The sequence below is a fragment of the Camelina sativa genome, chromosome 18 (assembly GCF_030686135.1).
Source record: "Camelina sativa cultivar CO46 ecotype springtype chromosome 18, ASM3068613v1".
Taxonomy (NCBI): domain Eukaryota; kingdom Viridiplantae; phylum Streptophyta; class Magnoliopsida; order Brassicales; family Brassicaceae; genus Camelina; species Camelina sativa.
Window position 1 is genome coordinate 17,673,670 of NC_141897.1, and position 23,850 is coordinate 17,697,519.

At 35.6% G+C, this 23,850-nt stretch overlaps 2 protein-coding genes, 1 non-coding gene and 1 pseudogene across 4 annotated transcripts; all 4 read left to right on the forward strand.

The window, feature by feature from the left end:
* The first annotated feature begins 4,484 nt into the window (after nucleotides 1-4,484).
* LOC147923021 (small nucleolar RNA R71) lies at nucleotides 4,485-4,591 on the forward strand. Its single transcript, XR_015589938.1, has one exon. It is a non-coding gene; the product is annotated as a small nucleolar RNA R71 (small nucleolar RNA).
* Nucleotides 4,592-6,727: 2,136 nt separating this feature from the next.
* On the forward strand, nucleotides 6,728-9,628 carry LOC104761652 (heat shock protein 90-3). The gene is made up of 3 exons (XM_010484768.3): nucleotides 6,728-7,021; nucleotides 7,407-7,548; nucleotides 7,653-9,628. The coding sequence occupies exons 1-3, from the start codon at nucleotides 6,899-6,901 to the stop codon at nucleotides 9,485-9,487; spliced, it is 2,100 nt and encodes a 699-aa protein (XP_010483070.2). The 5' UTR covers nucleotides 6,728-6,898; the 3' UTR covers nucleotides 9,488-9,628.
* A 2,454-nt stretch (nucleotides 9,629-12,082) lies between these two features.
* Nucleotides 12,083-15,013, forward strand: LOC104761653 (heat shock protein 90-3-like). Its single transcript, XM_010484769.3, has 3 exons — nucleotides 12,083-12,411; nucleotides 12,748-12,889; nucleotides 12,977-15,013. The coding sequence occupies exons 1-3, from the start codon at nucleotides 12,289-12,291 to the stop codon at nucleotides 14,809-14,811; spliced, it is 2,100 nt and encodes a 699-aa protein (XP_010483071.1). The 5' UTR covers nucleotides 12,083-12,288; the 3' UTR covers nucleotides 14,812-15,013.
* Nucleotides 15,014-15,394: 381 nt separating this feature from the next.
* On the forward strand, nucleotides 15,395-17,478 carry LOC104761654 (protein transport protein sft2-like; annotated as a pseudogene). The gene is made up of 4 exons (XR_015588170.1): nucleotides 15,395-15,755; nucleotides 16,256-16,514; nucleotides 16,617-16,721; nucleotides 17,186-17,478. The product of XR_015588170.1 is annotated as a protein transport protein sft2-like (transcript).
* The last annotated feature ends 6,372 nt before the right edge of the window (nucleotides 17,479-23,850 follow it).

Here is a 23,850-nt window from a genome sequence, read left to right on the forward strand (position 1 = left end):
AAAGCTACTCTCTCAAATTAAGAGGTCACTGTAATACTTAGGGGTCGAATTCCACAAGTACTCAAGTCTACACAATAAATTATAGAGTTTTATAATTAAGTTAAACAAGTTGATTTAAATTAAAAAGGCAATGCAAAATATTAAATAAAATTGTTGTAAATTCAGAAAATCAAAAAGCTAGGTCCAGAGAATTTCTCAGGAGATTACAAAATATTAAATCAATAATTAAATAGAAATCAAGCAATTAAAATCAGATCTAGAACTCTAAAAACTTTTGTAAAATAAATCAGTTCTCACTACAAATATTATCTAAATTTAAAACCAGAGAATCCAAATCTCTTTGCAAAATTCTAGATTAAAAATCAGCTTTAAAAACAAGTTTAGATTGTTCACAAAATTACTAAATCAAATCTCTTTGCAAGAAGTAATTTTGCTCATCAAAAGGTTTTATCAGGAAAATCAATTACATTCTCATATCAATCAATAATTCTAAGATCTAAATCCAGATGGCTAATCAAAGATCTAACATTAAGAACAACCTATGATGAAGATTTAGAAAGATAAAGAATCCTAAATAAACAGATCTAATAATTCATAAAATCCATGTGAAAAACCTTGAACCTAACAAGCAAACTACTCAGACATGTTTAATGAAGAACAAGGCATAATTCTGAATAACATGCAATAGATATTAAAAAGTAAAAGAGGGAGTTCAGGAATTCTTCTCTCGAAGGAGTTCAGATCTCTCTCCCAAAAGCTCTCAATATCTCTTCTCTCAAAAAGGTTGCAGAAAATAAAACTTGCTAGAATGAAACTTTCTAGAATAAAACTTTCTAGAATAAAACTTCAAGGTTTACAAAACCCAAAAACACTATATATATGTCCTAAAACACGTCAGGGTCCAATGATGCAAATATGGAAAACTTCGGGCAATTTTGTAAAACTTCCAATTTTGAAGTCTTTTGTCGGATCAGCTTGGTGTCGACCGATGCTCCATTGGTGTCGGTCGGTGCTCTTCATAGGATCAGACTCCAAATTGATTTCCTCCGATTAAATGCTCCAAAATCATCCAAATTACTCAATTTTGTTCCATCCGTGCCAAAATCCTATAAAACATGTAAAGACTCTCAAAGAACCTAAAAACACATCAAAAGACTCTAAAAGACTCCTTATACCATGGTTAAAAACCGTAAAAACCATGATATATCAACTCCCCCAGAATTAGCATTTGCTTGCCCTCAAGCAAAACATAAGCTTAGACCTGTGAAAGAGGTTTGAAAACACAGAAACTCATTTTCTCTCTAAGGTGTTGCCATGATCATCCAAACTATAATCCATATGCTTAGCAGACAAATCCAAATCAAACCACCATGTACTTCTCCGTTGACATTCGTAGCATCAAAAATTCAAACCAAATTCCACTACTTCCTCCATTAAGCCTTCATCGATGGGTCTTATCAATTTGATCAATGTCAAGAACCTTCTAGACTCATTCCAGTACTATACCATAACAAGCAATATATAACCTTTTACAACCCATGATATTTTTCCTCTCTCCCAGACTTATTCTATTATTATCCTCCTTTGAGCTTTGCTTTGCTGTTTTTTTTTATTATTTTTTTTCTCAAAGTTGTAGGCGAATAATGGGGTTATCGGTAATTTACCTACCCCTCGCTTCCAAGTTTTGTATGATCATTTGACTCAAGAGTAGAATAATAAGGTCACAGGTAATTTACCTACCTTTCTAAACTGATCAAAATCATCTTATCTTTTATTCTCTTTTTTTTTCTTCTAAACAAAGCTCTCAAAAATAATCTTTTCAACTTAAATAAGGGAGAGGAGTACCATTTTCTTTTGAGAATCTTACTTGCAGGTATGAACAAGGAGTCAAGCTCTATGAACATCAGTCTCCTTGATGAGATAAAAGAAAAGTGCAGAATTTACCTCATGCTTTTATGAATTCCGTTGGAAATTTGGATGTCTTTTGTTTACTGGTCAGCCATTGGATTTTTCATTAGTCGGATTAGTGGATTCAATCTGCAGCATTAATCAACCAAGGCAATACACCTAAAAAGAAAATCATAGTCCCCAACACAATTTTGAAATATTTGACTCAATAAAAACAAAAATCGGTTTTGACATAATAAAAACAAAAACTATGTTAGTAGTTAGTACTAACCTCCCCGAGACTTAAACGACACTGTCCCCAGTGTTTTCAAGCGTAAGATTGGCAAAGAAAAATAAAATAAATATAAATCAAAATCAAAAGAAAAAGAAAAACCTACCAGTGGGTTGCCTCCCACTAATCACTTGTTTTCAGTCATTAGTTTGACTGTGGTGAAGCTCAGGCATCGGGTGGATCAGAACGTGGTAGTGAATGTCTCCCATAGCATGACCTCTTCATCTAAGGTGGTGTATAAGCAGTAGAAAAGTGAGGTCTACCAAGGACATGAGGAACATGACCAGGGCGGGATTTTGGGATGGGTTTGCTTCTTTTATGTCCTGCAAAATCATCAACAGAAAAAACAAGCACTCTACGATAATCTCGTGGCTTGGTTAACTGCAAAACAGTTTTTGTACCTTTGAAAGCCTTGTTGATGATAAGAGGGGGTTTGGGTGAAGAAGATGCATACCTTTTCCTTACCTGAGGACTATGGAGTGTGGAATGGGGAGGTTTCTGTTTGGAAACAGGTTTCTGACTAGGAGCAACTGTTTTGGACAAGTTCGGTCTCGGATACGGAGGGGTGTCGACCGATGCTAATGTAGCATCGATCGATGCTAAGCCTGCAACTCGAGTAGCATAAACTTTCTCAACAGAAAAAGTTTGTCCATCAATAGTAGGAACTCTCCTCAGCTTATCCATCTCAAAGTTCAGACTCAAACCTCCCACATTCAGTGTTATGTGTCCCTTCTGCACATCTATGATTGCACCAACTTTTGCCAAGAAAGATCTTCCTAAGATGAGAGGATCACTAGGCTCTTTATCATACTTCAGCACCACAAAGTCAGTGGGAATCATGAAGTTTCCAACCTTAATTGGAATATCCTATAAAACACCTTCAAAAATTCTTCGGGATCGATCAGCCAAGATAAGAGAAATCTGAGTTGGCTTGAATTCTGTCATCCCAAGTCTCACAACAACAGAATGTGGCATCAAGTTGATGCTAGAGCCAAGATCACAAAGTGAGTGTGCAAACCTTCCTGTTGAGATTGAGCAATCAAGTACAAAGCTTCTAGGATCTGGTAACTTCTTAGCAGTCCTACACTGAATTGCTGCACTCACTCTCTCAGAGACTATCACTTCTTGCTTCTTCTCTTTTCTCTTTTGAACAGGCTGGTTCAACAGAATTGCACTGACATCTTTTGTAAGCAGTGCTCCTTCTTCAGGGCTTAAACCATTGGATACCATTATCTTCACATACCGCTTAAGTGGTGGTGAAAGCTTTACTGCATCAATCAAAGGCATCTCAATCATCACCTTATCCATCATTGCCTTGCATCTAGCTTCCTCAAGCTCCTGCTTGGACCTTCTTGGCTTAGGAAAAGGGACCTTAGGCTTGTACACCCTCTCAACAGCTGTTTGAATTGGAGATTTTGCAGTTTCTGGTTCTGTCTGAGAGGGGTGTCGACCGACACCATTGTCTGAAGTCGAATTCTTTGTCTCGGGTTTGGCCGATTGCCCTCCTTCTTCTACAGTTTCAATTTCACCATCTTCTTCATCCCTCACTAATATGGCATTGCAAGCATGCTTGGGGTTTGACTCAGTTCTTCTAGGAAGAAATCCCTCTTGCCTCTTGACGAATCCAGCAGTTTGTACAACCTGATTTTCCACCTTTTTGACTTGAATGTTCAAAGCATCAATCCTCCCAGTAAGCTCATTGTAGACATTATCAATCTTTCCATTGAATGTCACTGATAATTGTTCCTGACCTTGCAAAAGTTGCTCTAGCATAGCTTCCATTCTACTCTCAGAAGAAGTCTGTGGAGGAGGAGACTGATAAGAAGAGTTCCAATAGGTTCCAGTATGACCATTGTTTTGTTTTTGCTTCTGGTAATCTGGTTTAGGAGTGTAGCCTGAAGAGTTCCCACTGTAAGGCTTGTTACTTTGTTGATTACCGAATCTCTAACCTTGATACCCAGCTCCATACACATAGTTGACATTCTCCTCTGTATTCTCTGGCTCAGGCTCAAATGTCTCAACTTCAGCAGCAAATTGGACTGACTTCTTACCCACTAGAAGATTGTGAACTGAATCCAGTTTGGCATTAACAGAAGATACCTGTTTTGAATCAAATCCTCCATGTAATCTCTTCCTTTCAGTATCTGCTCTCTTAGTGTTATTGCTGGAAGCCAAATTCTCAATCAAAGCTTCAGCATCTTCTGGGTATCTTGTCTTGAAGTTTCCATGGCTTGCAGCATCCAAAGCTAGCTGATATTCCCAGTCAATCCCTCTGAAAAAGATACTCAACAGCTGCACTCTTGAAAAGCCATGGTGTGGACAGTCCCTTTGATATGCCTTGAATCTTACCCAAGCTGCCTTGAAAGCTTCATCTGGTCTTTGCTTGAAGGAGGACAGCTTGACTCTTAGCTCATCTGACATGCCATCATCATAAAAGTAGTTGAGAAAAGCCACATTTACTTGTTGCCAAAAGGTCAAAGATCTGGCTGGCAACTGTTTTAGCCATTGAGATGCTTCTCCCGCAAGTGAATATGGGAAAAGCTTGCAGTAGATGTAATCCTCAGTCACTCCATTAGCCTTGATACTAGTCACCAAGTCTTCCAAGTGTTCAATATGGTCCAAAGCCTTCTCATTGGACAGGTTAGAGAAGGGTCTTTGTCCAACTAGCTGGAAGTATGCAGGCTTCAGGTCAAAGTCATTCCTTGGAAATGGAGGTGGAACAATTGCAGAGCGGTTTTCATACATTAAATCAGCTCTGTTGAAGTCTGCAATATTCCTGATCAGATCCCAGTTTTGATCCTGTCTTCGAACTAGGTTGTGGACGTGGTTGGCAGTTCCACGTCTGTCTACTGGAGGTTGGTGTCGATCGATACCCTCAGGTTGGCGTCGATCGACACCAAGGTTCTGTTACGCAGCGACAACGACTTCAACAATTATGTTGCCTTCCGCATCAAGATTTTGGCCCTGCTCATTGCGAAAGTGGCCCTCTTGATCCCTCAAAGCACCATCCTCATCACACATCAGAATAACTGTGTCAACCATCTTCAAGGGTTTGGCTGCTTTTCGGTTTTCACGCTCTAACTTTCCCAACTCTTGGTTTGTAAGCTTCACAGTAGGACCAGTCTTGTTGCTCCTTGTGTTAGGCTTATTAGGCATGTACCTAAAACACACAAGAGAAAAGAAACAAAAGCGTGTTAGTTGAAAATAAAAAGAAAAATTTAGATAAAATCAAAAACTCAAATCTAATGGTAGATCAAAGAGTCCCCGGCAACAGCGCCAAAATTTGATATGCTCAAATTAAACCCTAAAGCTACTCTCTCAAATTAAGAGGTCACTGTAATACTTAGGGGTCGAATTCCACAAGTACTCAAGTCTACACAATAAATTATAGAGTTTTATAATTAAGCTAAACAAGTTGATTTAAATTAAAAAGGCAATGCAAAATATTAAATAAAATTGTTGTAAATTCAGAAAATCAAAAAGCTAGGTCCAGGGAATTTCTCAGGAGATTACAAAATATTAAATCAATAATTAAATAGAAATCAAGCAATTAAAGTCAGATCTAGAACTCTAAAAACTTTTGTAAAATAAATCAGTTCTCACTACAAATATTATCTAAATTTAAAACCAGAGAATCCAAATCTCTTTGCAAAATTCTAGGTTAAAAATCAGCTTTAAAAACAAGTTTAGATTGTTCACAAAATTACTAAATCAAATCTCTTTGCAAGAAGTAATTTTACTCATCAAAAGGTTTTATCAGGAAAATCAATTACATTCTCATATCAATCAATAATTCTAAGATCTAAATCCAGATGGCTAATCAAAGATCTAACATTAAGAACAACCTATGATGAAGATTTAGAAAGATAAAGAATCCTAAATAAACAGATCTAATAATTCATAAAATCTCTGTGAAAAACCCTGAACCTAACAAGCAAACTACTCAGACATGTTTAATGAAGAACAAGGCATAATTCTGAATAACATGCAATATATATTAAAAAGTAAAAGAGGGAGTTCAGGAATTCTTCTCTCGAAGGAGTTCAGATCTTCTTCTCTCGAAGGAGTTCAGATCTCTCTTCCAAAAGCTCTCAATATCTCTTCTCTCAAAAAGATTGCAGAAAATAAAACTTGTTAGAATGAAACTTTCTAGAATAAAACTTTATTTATTCAACCTTTATTTAGTGAGTGAATTGGATTGAAAACTTGTGATTTGTAAGAAAAGTAGACACCTTGTGGCTTCTATTGCTTTGTTAGTTAGTGACTAAGAAATGTCTAGTTTTATAGACGACAATCGAGCTTGAGTAATCTTTGCAGTCTTTGTTAGTCTCACTAATCTTTTGTTGTTAACTCGTCAAAACCTGCAATAGTAATTCACGGAAAAGAGAAAATTATACGTGAAGCTTAATGGGGGTTGTTTAATGACGTGATAAGTGTTTTTACAGAGAAAATTATGAAGCCTAAATACATGAAGCTTACTGGGCTTAACAAATTCCAACATAGGCCCAAATCTATTTCCTTATATAATAAGTAGTTCAGAGGAAATAAAGGAAACGAATGATCTAGAAAGAAGGTACCCCCAGACACATACTATAAATACTATTTACTTCTACTCCTAAACCTAAATCTCAGCTTCTCTCTCTCTCTCTCTGCTCTTTCCTGCCTTTGCTCTCAGATCAACCTTAGGCTCCTCCTAGATATTTTCTCCGTTCTGTGACAATGGCGGACGCAGAGACCTTTGCCTTCCAAGCTGAGATCAACCAGTTGCTTTCGCTTATCATCAATACCTTCTACTCCAACAAAGAGATCTTCCTTCGTGAACTCATCAGTAACTCCTCCGATGTATGAGCTCTCTCTCGTTCGTTATATGTTTTTTTTCTTGTTTAACTCCTTCGATTTGGTTTTAGTTGATCGAGTTTGATTAGGGTTTAGTGTTCTTTTCGATTTGAGAATTTGGATTGTTTAGATTAAAGTGGAGCATCTGTTTATATTCAAATCTGTGGATTTAGCTTTAGTGTTTAAACCAAGGAAGGATTAAGCAGTCTATATTGTTTAGATTAGGATTCAGAAGTCTATTGTTAATTTTGTACATGTTCTGTGTATCTTGTTTCTTACGATCTGAGTGTTAGTCTAGCGTTTAGATTTGGATTAAGCAGTATTGTTAATTTTGTAAATGTGCTCTATAGTTTGTTACTTACGACTAAGTATTTTGCTCTGGTGAAAACAGGCATTGGACAAGATTAGGTTCGAGTCCCTGACGGACAAGAGCAAGCTCGATGGCCAGCCTGAGCTCTTCATTCACATCATTCCTGACAAGACTAACAACACCTTGACCATTATTGATAGTGGTGTTGGGATGACCAAGGCTGGTACGTGATTGATTTCAGTCTTTTTCTTGCTCTTTCTAATCATGTATCTATGTCTTTGCTTTGTTGTATTGTTTTGGCTAATGCGTCTCTGTTGTATTGTACAGATTTGGTCAACAACCTTGGAACGATTGCGAGATCTGGTACCAAGGAATTCATGGAGGCATTGGCTGCTGGTGCTGATGTTAGCATGATTGGTCAGTTTGGTGTTGGATTCTACTCGGCTTACTTGGTTGCTGACAAGGTTGTTGTCACAACCAAACACAATGATGATGAGCAGTACGTGTGGGAGTCTCAGGCTGGTGGGTCTTTCACCGTGACCAGAGACACCTCTGGTGAGCCTCTCGGTAGAGGTACCAAGATGACCCTTTACCTCAAGGAAGACCAAATGGAGTACATTGAAGAGCGCAGGCTCAAGGATTTGGTCAAGAAGCACTCTGAGTTCATCAGCTACCCAATCTCTCTCTGGGTTGAGAAGACCATTGAGAAGGAGATCTCTGATGATGAAGAGGAGGAAGAGAAGAAGGATGAGGAAGGCAAGGTTGAGGAAGTTGATGAGGAGAAGGAAAAGGAGGAGAAGAAAAAGAAGAAGATTAAGGAGGTTTCTCACGAGTGGGATTTGGTGAACAAGCAGAAGCCTATCTGGATGAGGAAGCCAGAGGAAATCAACAAGGAGGAGTACGCTGCTTTCTACAAGAGTCTGAGCAATGACTGGGAGGAGCATCTGGCTGTCAAGCACTTCTCTGTTGAAGGACAGCTTGAGTTCAAAGCTATTCTCTTTGTTCCCAAGAGAGCTCCTTTCGATCTCTTTGACACTAAGAAGAAGCCCAACAACATCAAGCTCTATGTCCGTCGTGTCTTCATCATGGACAACTGTGAAGACATCATTCCTGAGTACCTTGGATTCGTCAAGGGTATTGTCGACTCTGAAGATCTTCCTCTTAACATCTCGAGAGAAACGTTGCAGCAGAACAAGATCCTCAAGGTCATCCGCAAGAACCTTGTGAAGAAGTGCATTGAGCTCTTCTTTGAGATTGCTGAGAACAAGGAGGACTACAACAAGTTCTACGAGGCTTTCTCTAAGAACTTGAAGCTCGGTATCCACGAGGACTCTCAAAATAGAACTAAGTTCGCTGAGTTGCTCCGCTACCACTCAACCAAGAGCGGTGATGAATTGACCAGTCTCAAGGATTACGTGACAAGGATGAAGGAAGGTCAGGACGATATCTACTACATCACTGGTGAGAGCAAAAAGGCTGTCGAGAACTCTCCATTCCTCGAGAAGCTCAAGAAGAAGGGTTACGAAGTCCTTTACATGGTTGATGCGATCGACGAGTACGCTATTGGTCAGCTCAAGGAATTCGAGGGAAAGAAGCTTGTCTCTGCAACCAAGGAAGGTCTGAAACTGGAAGAGACCGAAGACGAGAAGAAGAAGAAAGAAGAGCTCAAGGAGAAGTTCGAGGGACTCTGCAAAGTGATCAAGGACGTTTTGGGAGACAAGGTGGAGAAGGTTATTGTCTCTGACCGTGTTGTGGACTCTCCTTGCTGTCTTGTAACTGGCGAGTATGGGTGGACAGCTAACATGGAGAGGATCATGAAAGCACAAGCTTTGAGAGATAGCAGCATGGGTGGTTACATGTCCAGCAAGAAGACGATGGAGATTAACCCCGAGAATTCCATTATGGACGAGCTGAGAAAGAGAGCTGATGCGGATAAGAACGACAAGTCTGTGAAAGATCTTGTGCTCCTTCTCTTTGAGACTGCCCTTCTCACTTCAGGTTTCAGCCTCGATGAGCCCAACACTTTTGGAAACAGAATCCACAGGATGTTGAAGCTCGGATTGAGCATTGATGAGGATGATGCAGTTGAAGCTGATGCCGAGATGCCTCCTCTTGAAGACGATGCTGATGCTGAAGGTAGCAAGATGGAGGAAGTCGACTAAATTTAGTGGGTTTTCTCGACTTCTTTTTATGATTTTTGTCTGGAACTTATCTCTTTTATGTTATATTGTCGGTGTAGCGTTGTCTGGACTCTGTTCTGTGACTTGAGTCTATCTCTGGCGAATCCACGCTGTTTTTTGTCAGTTTTGTTAACCTAATTTGTGATAGCTGATTAGAGGTAAGGTGAACGGCTGCTAAAATCATTGCTAAGCATCTCAGACAACGGTAGTGGTTCGAGTACATCTCTTTTTTGTTGAAAAAAATTTAAACCAAAGGCCATAACTCTTCTCAAATGAGAGCAGTAGTGTTTGGAATAGTCACTACCGTCTCTTTTTATAGTAAAAGTCGAAATATATACTTTTAGACCGAAGACTGGTAGCACATAATAGCGTAATTTGTTTTCAGCCCATAAGAGACGATGATTCACTTCACAAAACCTTAATCCTCAACTCGTTGTCTATCGATTTTTCTTAACTCCGACGTAAAATCACTTTATCATCAGTATTTAAGCATTGCTACAGAGTACAGACAACTAAGTTAGTTGAACTAACCTTAAACGGTAGTGTTTTAAGTCTATTGTATCTTTTTTTTTGTTAGGCAAAGGTGAAACAAAAATTGAAAGAACATAACTCATTTATAAGAAAGAATAATACAAAAACCAAGTTTTTAAAAATTGGTCGGTGAGAGTCGCATAATTATTAAAAAAACATGACCTATGTTATTTTAAGTTTTGTTATGACTTTTCTATTTTGATTTTTTTTCAACCAAACAGGTTCAAATCACCAGCTGCCAGCCACGCTGGGATGAGGTATGGAACTTGAAGAGTAGCTTGCGAATCATTTCATCACAATTAGGAAAGATACAATATGTACACTGAAATGTTCTCCTATTTCCAACTTTTATGAACTTAGTGCAGAAAGACAAGAAAAAAGACAAGTATATTTCACTTTTTCTTTGCATCATTGTTTGATAAGTGAACTCTTAGGATATATGAATAGTCAATAAGCTATTTTCTAGTTTCAATAACTATGGTTTGTAATTCGACACTACCATAAACGGCCTCAAATCATGGTTGAACACTGAAAAATACCTATATATAGAAAACAATGTCTTTTCATATATACAAAACCTATATATATATAGACAAATTGTTGATATTCGTAATTTTCTTCCTAGTAAAATACAAGAAAATTACTAGTAAAATACAAGAAATTTGTTTGTTCAAAAAACCTTTGAGAAAATGAAGGATATATGTGCGAGACAAAGTAGTATATATATTTTTTCTTCGATATCTTTGATTTCTCCACAAACAAATATTAAAATCGGATGATTGGTACATATTGTTTATGTACAACCGTGTTTTATTTCAGATGTAAACGTTGTTCTTTTGGTTCGGCGTATCTAAGTCTTCTAGGTAATAAATATCTATTGATATAACAAAAATAATGAAAATGATTATCGAGTTCATCTCAAAAGCACAAAATGCAAAGATTTTTTAAGATATTTTTGTTTTAAATTTGATTTTGCTATGGACTTGAATTTACATGTTCATTTTTGTTCAGTGTTTTGTTTAGTTTTGCGATATTAGATGTTAATTGGTTTCAGTTAAAAGGCAAGATATTATAACTAAAAAAAAATATTATATCAAATAAAGTAATTATGATTTTAGTAGAATAAAGTAAAAACTACATCTGTACATATAAAACTAATAACTTAATCCCAGTAAAATTCTTATAGACATGCTCTGTATACCTTTTGATGTATATTTCCATTCTTTTCAATAAATCTGTGTTGTATTCTTGTAAATTTTAATATTATTACTTTGGTGTTGTATTCTTGTATATTTCCATTCTTGTAATTTTTTTTCTCGTAACTCTTTCATATAATTTTTAACAATTGAAAAAGAGATATATACCAATTTTGTGATTTGTAAACTATATGAAAGAGTTAGGAGAAAAAAATTAACAAAATTTATGAAGAAAGCTTATTGTTTTGGGAAAATTTCAAAAATATCTGTTTTGCAATACCATTTTTCAAAAAAAATCTCTCTTTCAAACTTTACCAAAAAACCACTAAAAATTTGTGTGTAAGCTAATAAATATATATACACAAATTACCTTTACTTGTGTATAAATTTTTTTAAAATATTTTTTAAATACCTTTTAAAATCCTTTTAAAAACTATTATTTTTTTTTCGTCTTTAAAAATCTTTTAAAAACCTTATAAGCCTTTTAAAAACCTTTAAAAATGTTTTCAAACTTCATAAATATTTGGATCAAGTCTAGAGATAGTAGTTATTATCTAGAAGTAACTTGTGAATCATATAAACCTTTATACTTTTTCATATTTTTAAAAAGCTATATTTGAGGGATATTTTTGAAAAAGTTACCCCAAATAACTTATTTCTCAAAAATTCTCTATTGTTTTTGGTTTTTAAATAGTAAATTATCAACAACAAAAGAAACAGTAAATAAGAAAATTACTATAAAAAGAGTAAAATACACGTCTTTTCCCAAAGAAAAGAGGAAAGTTAAAATTACACTTCATGAAGTTTTTGTAATTTGCTTTTAGAAAAAAGAAAATAATAACAAAAGGACTTTTTTGTATTTGCATTTTTTTTTTTTGTATTTAGTTATTGCCATATAAGATATGAAAAAAGGAAACGAAGGATCTAGAAGAAAACTATGAGGAGGTTCCCCACAGTATATATACTTCTGCCCCAAAACCTAAATCTTTCGTATCAATACTTCTCTCAATTCCGATTCACAATCCTTAGCCTAGATATTCTCTCCGGTCAGTGACAATGGCGGACGCAGAAACCTTTGCTTTCCAAGCTGAGATCAACCAGTTGCTCTCGCTTATCATCAATACCTTCTACTCAAACAAGGAGATCTTCCTTCGTGAACTCATCAGTAACTCTTCCGATGTACGATTTTTCGCTCTCTCTGTCTATGTTTATATGTGTTTCTCTAAGTTTATTTCCTCCGAATTGATTTAATTGATCGAACTGTAGATTTAGATTTGATTAGGGTTTAGTGTTCTTGTCGATTTGAGAATTTTGGCTGTGGAGCATGTGTTTATATTCAAATCTGTGGATTTAGGTTTAGTGTTTAAACCAAGGAAAGATTAAGCAGTCTAGCGTTTAGATTTCGTTTAAATCAGTCTACTGCTTAGATTAGGATTAAGCAGTATTGTTATTTTTGTACATGTTCTGTGTAATTTGTTTCTTTCGATTTAAGTGTTTTTGCAATTGTGAAAACAGGCTTTGGACAAAATTAGGTTCGAGTCCTTGACAGACAAGAGCAAGCTCGATGGCCAGCCTGAGCTCTTCATTCACATCATTCCTGACAAGACTAACAACACCTTGACCATTATTGATAGTGGTGTTGGGATGACCAAGGCTGGTACGTGATTGATTTGTATTGACTCGAAATCTCTGTGATTGTTTTGTTGTATTGTGTTTGCTTATGTGTCTCTGTTGTATTGTACAGATTTGGTCAACAACCTTGGAACGATTGCGAGATCTGGTACCAAGGAATTCATGGAGGCATTGGCTGCTGGTGCTGATGTTAGCATGATTGGTCAGTTTGGTGTTGGATTCTACTCGGCTTACTTGGTTGCTGACAAGGTTGTTGTCACAACCAAACACAATGATGATGAGCAGTACGTGTGGGAGTCTCAGGCTGGTGGGTCTTTCACTGTTACCAAAGACACCTCTGGTGAGCCTCTTGGTAGAGGTACCAAGATGACCCTTTACCTCAAGGAAGACCAAATGGAGTACATTGAGGAGCGCAGGCTCAAGGATTTGGTCAAGAAGCACTCTGAGTTCATCAGCTACCCAATCTCTCTCTGGGTTGAGAAGACCATTGAGAAGGAGATCTCTGATGATGAAGAGGAGGAAGAGAAGAAGGATGAGGAAGGCAAGGTTGAGGAAGTTGATGAGGAGAAGGAAAAGGAGGAGAAGAAAAAGAAGAAGATTAAGGAAGTTTCTCACGAGTGGGATTTGGTGAACAAGCAGAAGCCTATCTGGATGAGGAAGCCAGAGGAAATCAACAAGGAGGAGTACGCTGCTTTCTACAAGAGTCTGAGCAATGACTGGGAGGAGCATCTGGCTGTCAAGCACTTCTCTGTTGAAGGACAGCTTGAGTTCAAAGCTATTCTCTTTGTTCCCAAGAGAGCTCCTTTCGATCTCTTTGACACTAAGAAGAAGCCCAACAACATCAAGCTCTATGTCCGTCGTGTCTTCATCATGGACAACTGTGAAGACATCATTCCTGAGTACCTTGGATTCGTCAAGGGTATTGTCGACTCTGAAGATCTTCCTCTTAACATCTCGAGAGAAACCTTGCAGCAGAACAAGATCCTCAAGGTCATCCGCAAGAACCTTGTGAAGAAGTGCATTGAGCTCTTCTTCGAGATTGCTGAGAACAAGGAGGACTACAACAAGTTCTACGAGGCTTTCTCTAAGAACCTGAAGCTCGGTATCCATGAGGACTCCCAAAACAGAACCAAGATCGCTGAGTTGCTTCGTTACCACTCAACCAAGAGCGGTGATGAATTGACCAGTCTCAAGGACTATGTGACAAGGATGAAGGAAGGACAGAACGATATCTTCTACATCACTGGTGAGAGCAAAAAGGCTGTTGAGAACTCTCCATTCCTCGAGAAGCTCAAGAAGAAGGGTTACGAAGTCCTTTACATGGTTGATGCGATCGACGAGTATGCTATTGGTCAGCTCAAGGAATTCGAGGGAAAGAAGCTTGTCTCTGCAACCAAGGAAGGTCTAAAACTGGAAGAGACTGAAGATGAGAAGAAGAAGAAAGAAGAGCTCAAGGAGAAGTTTGAGGGACTCTGCAAAGTGATCAAGGACGTTTTGGGAGACAAGGTGGAGAAGGTTATCGTTTCTGACCGCGTCGTGGACTCTCCTTGCTGTCTTGTAACCGGCGAGTATGGGTGGACCGCTAACATGGAGAGGATCATGAAAGCTCAAGCTTTGAGGGATAGTAGCATGGGTGGTTACATGTCCAGCAAGAAGACGATGGAGATTAACCCCGAGAACTCTATCATGGACGAGCTTCGAAAGAGAGCTGACGCGGACAAGAATGACAAGTCTGTGAAGGACCTTGTTCTTCTTCTCTTTGAGACTGCCCTTCTCACTTCCGGCTTCAGCCTCGATGAGCCCAACACTTTCGGAAGCAGAATCCACAGGATGCTGAAGCTTGGATTGAGCATTGATGAGGATGATACCGTTGAAGCCGACGCTGAGATGCCTCTTCTTGAAGATGATGCTGATGCTGAAGGTAGCAAGATGGAGGAAGTCGACTAAATATTGCAATTTAATGATTTTTCTCGACTTCTTATCGGTTTCTTCTTGTTATGATTTCGTCTGAAACTTTTTTCTTTTTGATCCGTATTTCTCTTGTTATTATAATTTCGGTGTAGTTTTTTTTTTTTTGATCAACTCGGTGTTTTTAACAAAAGTCCATTTTTAGCAAATCCAAGCTGCTGACTTTTGTCAGTATTAATCATAACTGAATCATGTAAGACAACTTACCTTGAACGATTTTGTTTCGAGTCTCTTCTTTAGTTGAAGAAGAAACTGAACATTAACCTTTCTCCTCAAACGAGAGCAGTAGAGTTAAAAGTTTGACTACCATATTATCTTTTTACTGATTTGTTGTTCATAATAGCGTAATCTTTTTTCAGCCGTAAACTGTGGTATTACTTTGACAAAAATTGGATAATTTGTTTTAACTATGTTATTTAAGGATCGATAGAAAAATTGGGTAGTTAGTTTTACTGTTGGTTTAAGACGACTACATACACCGTTAGAAACGCCAAAAATAAAATAAAAAAGAAACACTCAAAACACAGTCGTTTAAGCCGCTCACAGAACCTTGATTCCTAGATTCGAAGTCTAGCGATTAGCTCCGACGTAAAACCACCGCGCTCATCGGTATTTAAGATTTTGAAATTTCCCTTAGATATAACAATTTTTGCTCCAAAAAAATTCACACGATAAATAAAAAACAACCCAAAAAATGGAGAATTTGGCGAAAGAGTGGTTCTCGATGAGCGGCACGAGTATTGGCAGCGGAGGAGATCAGGCGCCGCCGTCGCAGCAGCAGCAAACAGGAACGTCTCTACTAGCTGACTGGAATTCTTACGCAGCATCCAGAGATTTCGAAGAAGATACCGGAGGAACTCTAAGCTTCGATATCGAACCGCCGTTAGATCTGCCAACGACACTGTTTCCGGCACCTTCAATGTGTAACCGATCCTTTTCCCTTTCTTCCCCCTCATTTTTTTAAACACGATCGATTCTTCAACTTTTTTCTGCTATTACGTATTTGAGGATTCTTGTCTTGTTAAATCTGGAATCTGCGAAAATTGCGATTTACCAAATCTGGAATCTTAGGATTTGAAACTATAGTTTAGTGAATAGTTTTTGATTAGTGAGAAGCTTTAAGGTTTTGTATTTTTTCTTTAGGCATCAAAGCACTAATCAAAATACACATATTCTCAGATCCTTCTTATACTTAAATGAAGTTGCATTGTTGTAGACTTGAAGCTAATAAGTCTATGGTGGTTGTATGTTATGTGTTATGCAAATACAATGTTCATCTCTTCATTAGCGGGGTTCGATTGAGAAGATGAGTGATGACTTAGAGTTGATGAAGAGTCGTAATCCATCCTGTAAATTTGTTTCCTATATTCTTCCTTGTTTTCTTAGCTCTTTTCTTGTTTTTTGAAACCTTAATTGTTAACAGTGTCTCGAAAGGAGTTAGAGATAACCTGCAGTCTGCAACAAGCAGTATGCCTTCAGGAAAAGCTTTGATGTATTTCGGTTTACTTCTAGCGAGTGGTGTCTTCTTCATCTTCATTGCCTTCACCATGTTTCTTCCAGTCATGGTGCTTATGCCACAGAAATTTGCAATTTGTTTCACCCTTGGATGTGGTTTTATCATCGGTTCATTCTTCGCTCTTCGTGGTCCACAAAATCAACTCGCTCACATGTCATCGACAGAGGTACTGACAAGAACTAGTTGTTTTTTTTTTGTGTTACATTTCTTATATCATTTACATTTTCTCTTGCAAAAGTTAATTTCTTGTTTTGCTGGCTTTCTCCAGAGGCTTCCACTAACTTTAGGTTTCATTGCCACCATGGTTGGTACCATCTATGTCTCCATGGTGCTCCATAGCTACATTCTCTCTGTGATTTTCTCTGCATTACAGGTACTTAATTTCATCGTCCTTCTTCTCTACCACTTTTCATATCCTCTGTTTCTCATTGTTAAAATTTTCCACTATACCATTTCAAAATCTGGTTACGTTGAAGTTCTTTTTCCCCTGGATTCCTTGAATGAGAAACTTCCATTTCGTAAGCTTTTGCCTTGGATACATAGTGGGTTTGGGATCAAACATTTAGACTTAATGCTGTTTCTTAATACAAGTAGGGTTAGTACAAAGAAACTGACATTGACAATGTCTTATCTACTTCAAGCTATTGTTTTGCAAATTTAAGAAACAGCTTTGATTTAAGTATTTACTCACCCATTATCGATCTGGATTGCACCAAAAATGTATACGTTTATAACTCTGAAAAACAGTTTCTTCATGTTGGTTTAAAGATTGCTCGCATATATGCACATTCTATTCTCATGAAAAAACTCGTGTATTTGTTCTTTGTGAATCCATAGGTTGTTGCACTGGCATACTACTGTATATCCTACTTCCCTGGTGGATCATCGGGAATGAAGTTCCTCACTTCTACTCTTACCTCCTCTGTCTTCAGACTGTTTGAGAGATAAGCTTTTGCCTCGACCTATTCAAAAAACAAAATATAACTTGATTCTCTGGTGTATAAAGAAGGATGAAAAATCTTTAACAGTGGTTAAAAATGACAACCCTGGTAATATATGTTGGCGCAAAGGCTCATAAGACAGTTTTGTTATGACTTTTCTATTTTTGATTTTTTTTTTTTTCTACCAAACTTGTTCAAATCACTAGCCGCTGTGGATGAGGTATGGAACTTGAAGAGTGTGGCTTGGTGGTTACGATTTACGAGTTAGCTTCAGTTTTTTGCTGTGAATTATTGCATCAGAATTAGGAAAGATACAACATGTACACTGAAATCTTCCCTTGACTTCCAATTTTCAAAAATAAGGGATTAGTGCAAACAAACAAACAGACAAGTATTTTTCGCTTTTTATTTGCAACATGGTTTATTAAGTGAACGAATTCTTAGGAGTTAGGAAAAAAATATTGCTTTGTTAATCATCAAAAACTCAATTTCTGTTCGATTTAAATATGGAAGAGACGTGGTGTGTTGCGAGGACTCGGTGTGTTGCATAACACATCTCTTACTGCGAAGTGCAAACAAATGATATAATTATTTTGCTGGGCCCAAAAAGGTTCGCTATTGTATAGTATGGGCCTCTATTTAACAGGACCCCATCAGTCAAAAAGACTCGTCAATATCAGAGACTGGCTTTGATACAAAAAGATCACCAATAATGCAAAGATTAGATCTTAATTTATTAATGTAATCAAGGGGAAAAAACACTGCTTTTGCGTTAAAAAATTTGACCGTTTTAGTGGAGAAATATAATACACCACGAACTTGGCATTAGTGCAAGGGAGAGACTCTTTATAGTCTTTTGTTAAAAAAGCAACGGCTATTTAGGTTAAAAACAAGGGAGCCTATTGACCCTTAACATATTCACTAATCACATTTTTTCCTTTTCTTTTTGTTTTTGGCATCTTCCTAATATCTTAACAAATTGTTACTTTGTTTAGTCTTGTGTCCTGTTAGTGTTTAGAGTTAGCTAAATAGAACTGTCTATCTGGTGATCGGGAGGACGAAGCATCATACATAATTACAACATAACCATGCAGGTTTTTCATTAATCTCTGAAAAAAATTTGACAATCAATGTTACCGTATTTATCATCTAGATGAAAAAAAAAATTAGGCAACTGATATGAACAATTAGTGATGTATTTACATATACTTTATTTTATTTTATGAGTGGAAGTATGTTTAGACTTTAGTTAGAGTTTAATTTAATGTAAGCGAGAAACCCAAGTCCTGGAAATACGGAAGGAATATTTGACCCTTTTTAATTTACACCTTTCATATTATTATCTCTATTTTTCCATAAACATCGAAGGCCCATTAATTACATTAAATTAAAATTTTTATTAATAAAAGATTAATTGATTGCAAAAGCCCAACTTCTCCACTAAGCAATGTTTAGTTTTTAAAGACACATCAAGGTTAGTGTTATGTTATTTTTTATCTTTCTAAAAACATCACTTTTTGTTGTTGTTGTCGTCTATTTCTTATTCTGTGAAAAGCGATATAAAAAAGTAAAAAAAGATAACAAAAGGACAGTTTTAAAAGGCTGGTTCTCTCTCTGTGAGAATTTTTCATGGTTACGCAAACTTAATATGAATTAACAAAACAATTATGATAGAAAAAATTAGCATGATCGTTAGTAAAGGAAAACAAAAAAGACAGTATATGAAGCGGAAAGGAAAAAAAAAGAAGCTGAAAATCTAATTAATTAGATTACGGAAAGGATTAAAGGACGAAGAAAAAAGTGAAAGATGAGTTACACATATTATATTTATAATATGTTTCCAAAACATATTTTGTTGACCAAGAAAGTAAAATGGTGTGTAAAAGTAACAAAGTTAAAGAAAATTACTATCTGGCCATTAAAAGTTAGGCTAGGAATGTTTTGTTGAAAATTGAGTTTCAACAGAATTATGCGTTCTATACAGTATTAAGATATTCTCTCGTTACATAAAAGAATAATACCTCTAATACGTCAACTTGTTGATTTCTATGTCAAATTAGTTGCAAAGATTAATAGACTGCGCTTTGGTGTCTATAGGGAATGTTAAATATACACAGTACTTGAGCGTCTTTCAAAAAGACTAATTACGTCAATGAAATGAAACTAAAAACAGTTTTTTTGAGTTTCAATCTAAAAAATAGAGTACTTGAGAGAGCTAGCTATAAAAGAGTTGATTAACATCAATGAAATGTGAAGTTAAAAGACAAAGGAAAAAAGGTTTGAGTATCGATCTAATAAACTCGGATTGAGTACTAAGAATTTGGCTCTGAAATAATCGGAGTAAAAAGGTGCAACGAAGGCCTAGCGAGTACGCAAAAACCTTTGGTAGAAGGAATGAGCACGTGTGGTTGTTGTCATCACAAAAAAAGGTCACTATTATGATTTCCCTCTTAAAGCCATATCTCGTTATCATTGGCCCCATCTCATTTCACATCATACATACCTACAACAAACACAATATGCCTACTTACACTCATTCATGCATGCATACATGTCAGTTTTTTTCTTTGTACATACTTTCCTAAATCTATTATACAACAAACTATATATAATAGGGTTCACACTTGATATGGAGATGTCCCAAATTAGTAATAAAAAGTTAAATGTAACCTATCTATATATCATCCTATATATCCTCGAACAAAAAAAAAATCACTTTATATGTGCATATGATTAGTTTTTCATATGTGAATCATTCCAAATGGTTCATCATCTTTCTCGTGTTTTAGTTTACTGGATGATACAAGCAGGCTAGGATTCCAATTATTATTCGCCTTTTTATAGTATGTCCGTCTACTTTTCATTGACACTCATCCCGCAAGAGATCACTCGCATCATTCGCGCCTAACTTGACCCCCGGGCGCACACCAGTTGCGAACAATTGATTGAAAATGTCACATATATTTCTTCATACTATATATTAACTATGTTCTATATCCTTATCAAAAGCTATGTACAATCTTTATTATTGAATAATATTAACCAGAAAATGTTTATATTGACTATGTCAAAATTGTCACGACAAAAAGAACGCACTAAAAGAAGTTAAAATAATGAGCAACGTTCAGTTTTTTTCTAAAATATATATTTTGTATATTATTATCCATAAGATTTCCAAAATATGCATGGTTCTCAAACTTTTTTGTTGTAGTCTTTTTTAAAAATAAAAGATAGAACAGTATTTTTGGGATATTTTTTGGCATTTTTGCATTGTTATTTTATGGATTAGTTGGTTTTCCGAAAAAAAAAGTTATATTATCAGCATGTATATGTAAGGTACTTTTCCTACTACAGTGTCTTCGTGGTCGTGTATACTCGTATGAGTGGTTACAACCAATAGAATTTTATCAACATGACCTAGTAGCATTATCATGATCAACCATATTATATATGTTATATTCATTGGATCGGCAAATCTAACAAATAAACAAGTAGTTTTGATCGATGCCCACTTCTATTCACACTTCTGTACTTCTGCCACTACATTCTTGGACTGCTTCTGCTACTAAATACCCCACAATGGACCAGTTTTTATTATAATTATTGAATTTATAAAATTGATAAAGACAAATGCTTGTATATACTAAAAGAAAAACTAAGTAAACAATTGCCCATCGTAGTCCTCGATCAGATCCCAAACTTTTATTAATTTATAACACTCACTTAGTGCTGATTTATCCACTAAACAAGCTTAACTCGTTCTAAGATTCCAAAATTTTGGTAGTATATAATAAAACATAACTATCGGTTTCTGAAACCTCAAAAAAGGAGTTAACTAAATGATTTTGTATTTACAAACGTTTACGAAATTGTAATACCGAATACTACTAACTAGCATTATTTAAGTTCAATTGTTGTCTCCAAGCACAATCTTGAATTATAATTTTGTATCTCTTGTTTTAGAGACTAACTTTAAAATAAAGAATTATGCTTTTTAAAATTATTTATGCGTAATTTTTGATAGGAGTTAAAACTAATATTTATCCTAAGTTGAATATGTATCCGTAGATTTGTTTTTAATTGCTCTATATTCATGTGGTGAGATCTCTGACCTAATCGAAACGTGATATAGAACCAGATCTTGTTCCATTGTCGTAATCAAGTCTACATCTTTTAATTTATCTAAATTGCTATCATCACTATTAACTTTGTTAAAAGTAATAAAAACAATCACGTATCATTATCATAATACCCATCACCCTTCATCGTATACATGTGAAAGTTTTGAGATATAATTGAGAGCTGCTTAGTTATAACAGTCCCGAATTGTCGAAATTGTTTCGAAATAATGATAGATGCGATAGCTAGGCAAAAGAACAATATGGACCATTATATGATAATCATATGATTTTGAGAAAGAAATATAAATTTTCACAAGTTTGGAAAAAATACAGTTGGGTGCTTGTCTTTTCTCTAGCATCTTTTGCTGTCTCTTTACTTCCTTCTTGTTTGTTGGTTTTTGGTTTTTGGTCTTATTATTTCCCTTTTTATTTTTCCTCTTTATGGACCATATTCATTTAACTCTTCCCACTCATGTTCGTATCTCTTACTTATGAATATATTTATCAAAACTATACAAAAAATGAGTTAAAAACTAAAGAAAAAAGTTGTAAATCAAGGTTCATCAAAACTTTGGAGCCGAATCCAAATGATCAAAGTGTACACACAGCGAAAACGAACTCTAAACTTTAGCAAATTTTTGGTCTTAAAGTTGAGGTCAGTGAACACCTTACTCACTAGTAGTCAAGTTTGATCACTTTTAGACATCCCCACTTGTTTGTGCATATAATTAGTATGTGTATATTATACAAATGTAGTAAACGCAAGAGATATTTGTATATATTTTCGTGAGAAAGAAACTTGTTACTTAGCTTGTTAGTTGTTACCATCAATGTAACTCTTCAAAAGGAAAAAGACTCTTTTAAACGAGAGAATATATGTTGTCTGTAACGTAAAACAAAAATTACATATTACGAAACACATTTCGTGATACGTGATTGATATTTAGTATCACCATCTTATTCAAGTGCAATTTACGGTAATTAGAGTACACACTATTCCATAATTAATTACCTGCAGAATAAAACCATGTTGTCGCAATGCTTTCTCTTACTTTACTATAAATTTAGTGTAAATATGTGTATAGATATGCTGATATGCACATGACCATCTCTCAATATATCTATTGATACTCTTATTTAATCTTTTGATGCTTCTATGGCATGTGACTAGAGGTGTGGTGTTATATCTTTATATGTAATCTTCTTTGTTATATCTTTATATATAATCTTCTTGACCCTAATGATGCTTGACCCATGATCTTAATTTTAATTTACTTTATCTTTTCCATTTTTTCTGTTTTGTTTTGTCCATTTCTCCCCTCTCTTAATTTTTGTAATCAATATTCTTAAAACTTCTGTCCAAGAAGTTGGATCTAAACATCGTCATCTTAATTTAATATACCTTACAAACTATTAAAAGTGCAATTAAGAAAAAGGTAGGTAAATGTTGCTGTTTTTTCATTTTCTTCTTTTCTTTTCCGAAATAACTACAAATCTTGATATATTTAAGTTTTCTGTGGCATCTTAAATTGGTATGAACATCTACAATATATATTTACTAGCTAGCAACTACAACTATAGTCGATTGGCTGTGCTTGGACTTGATGTTTTATTTAGTAGACAACGTAGACAAAATATAGAGTTATTACTTCTTTACTCTTTGAGCTTGCATAATTGCATATACATGTGTATGAGCAAACGTATATACACACACTGACACACACATATATATATATATATATATATATATTAGCTAATATTAGCATAATAGCATATGTATCATATAATTACAGCGAATGAAATGGACCGACAAGATGAGCAGAGATGAGCATTAGTAAAATTAATTAATCTTTTCACATAAATTCTTAGCTTGCATGTGCAGTTCACTCTCTTCAAGATTCCATGTTCCAACTACTAATTTAATACTGTAATCTATACTATATCAGAAAAGGTTCCAAAGTAGATCTCTCCATATTACAGTTATATATACGTGTACCCAATTCCGACTCCCCCGAAGTAAACAAAAACTAACAATTATGTGAAGCATTGTTGATCAAAAACAAATAATCACAATCCAAAGTTTCTAAAATCGTCTTTGCAAGTGTTAAAGAAAACAATTACGTCAAGCATTGTTTATCAATAATAATGTGTGGTAGTATTCAACAAATATCATGATTTGTAACTAGAAATTATTATTGATTTGTGTAACATTGTCTTCTTTTTGTTTCCTGAAAATACCAAAAACAATAGGGCCAATCAATTTTAACAAGTCATTTTCTGATTTGATAACCTTTTCTTTTTCTTTCTTATATGATGTATGACTCGCATGTTATAGTTAGGTCAATAGGAGTTGTAACTTGAATCTGGAGCCGTATACTATAGGTTTTTCGATTACTAATAGTAAATTATTTTGTCTAATTACCATTTATGAAAAGTATTA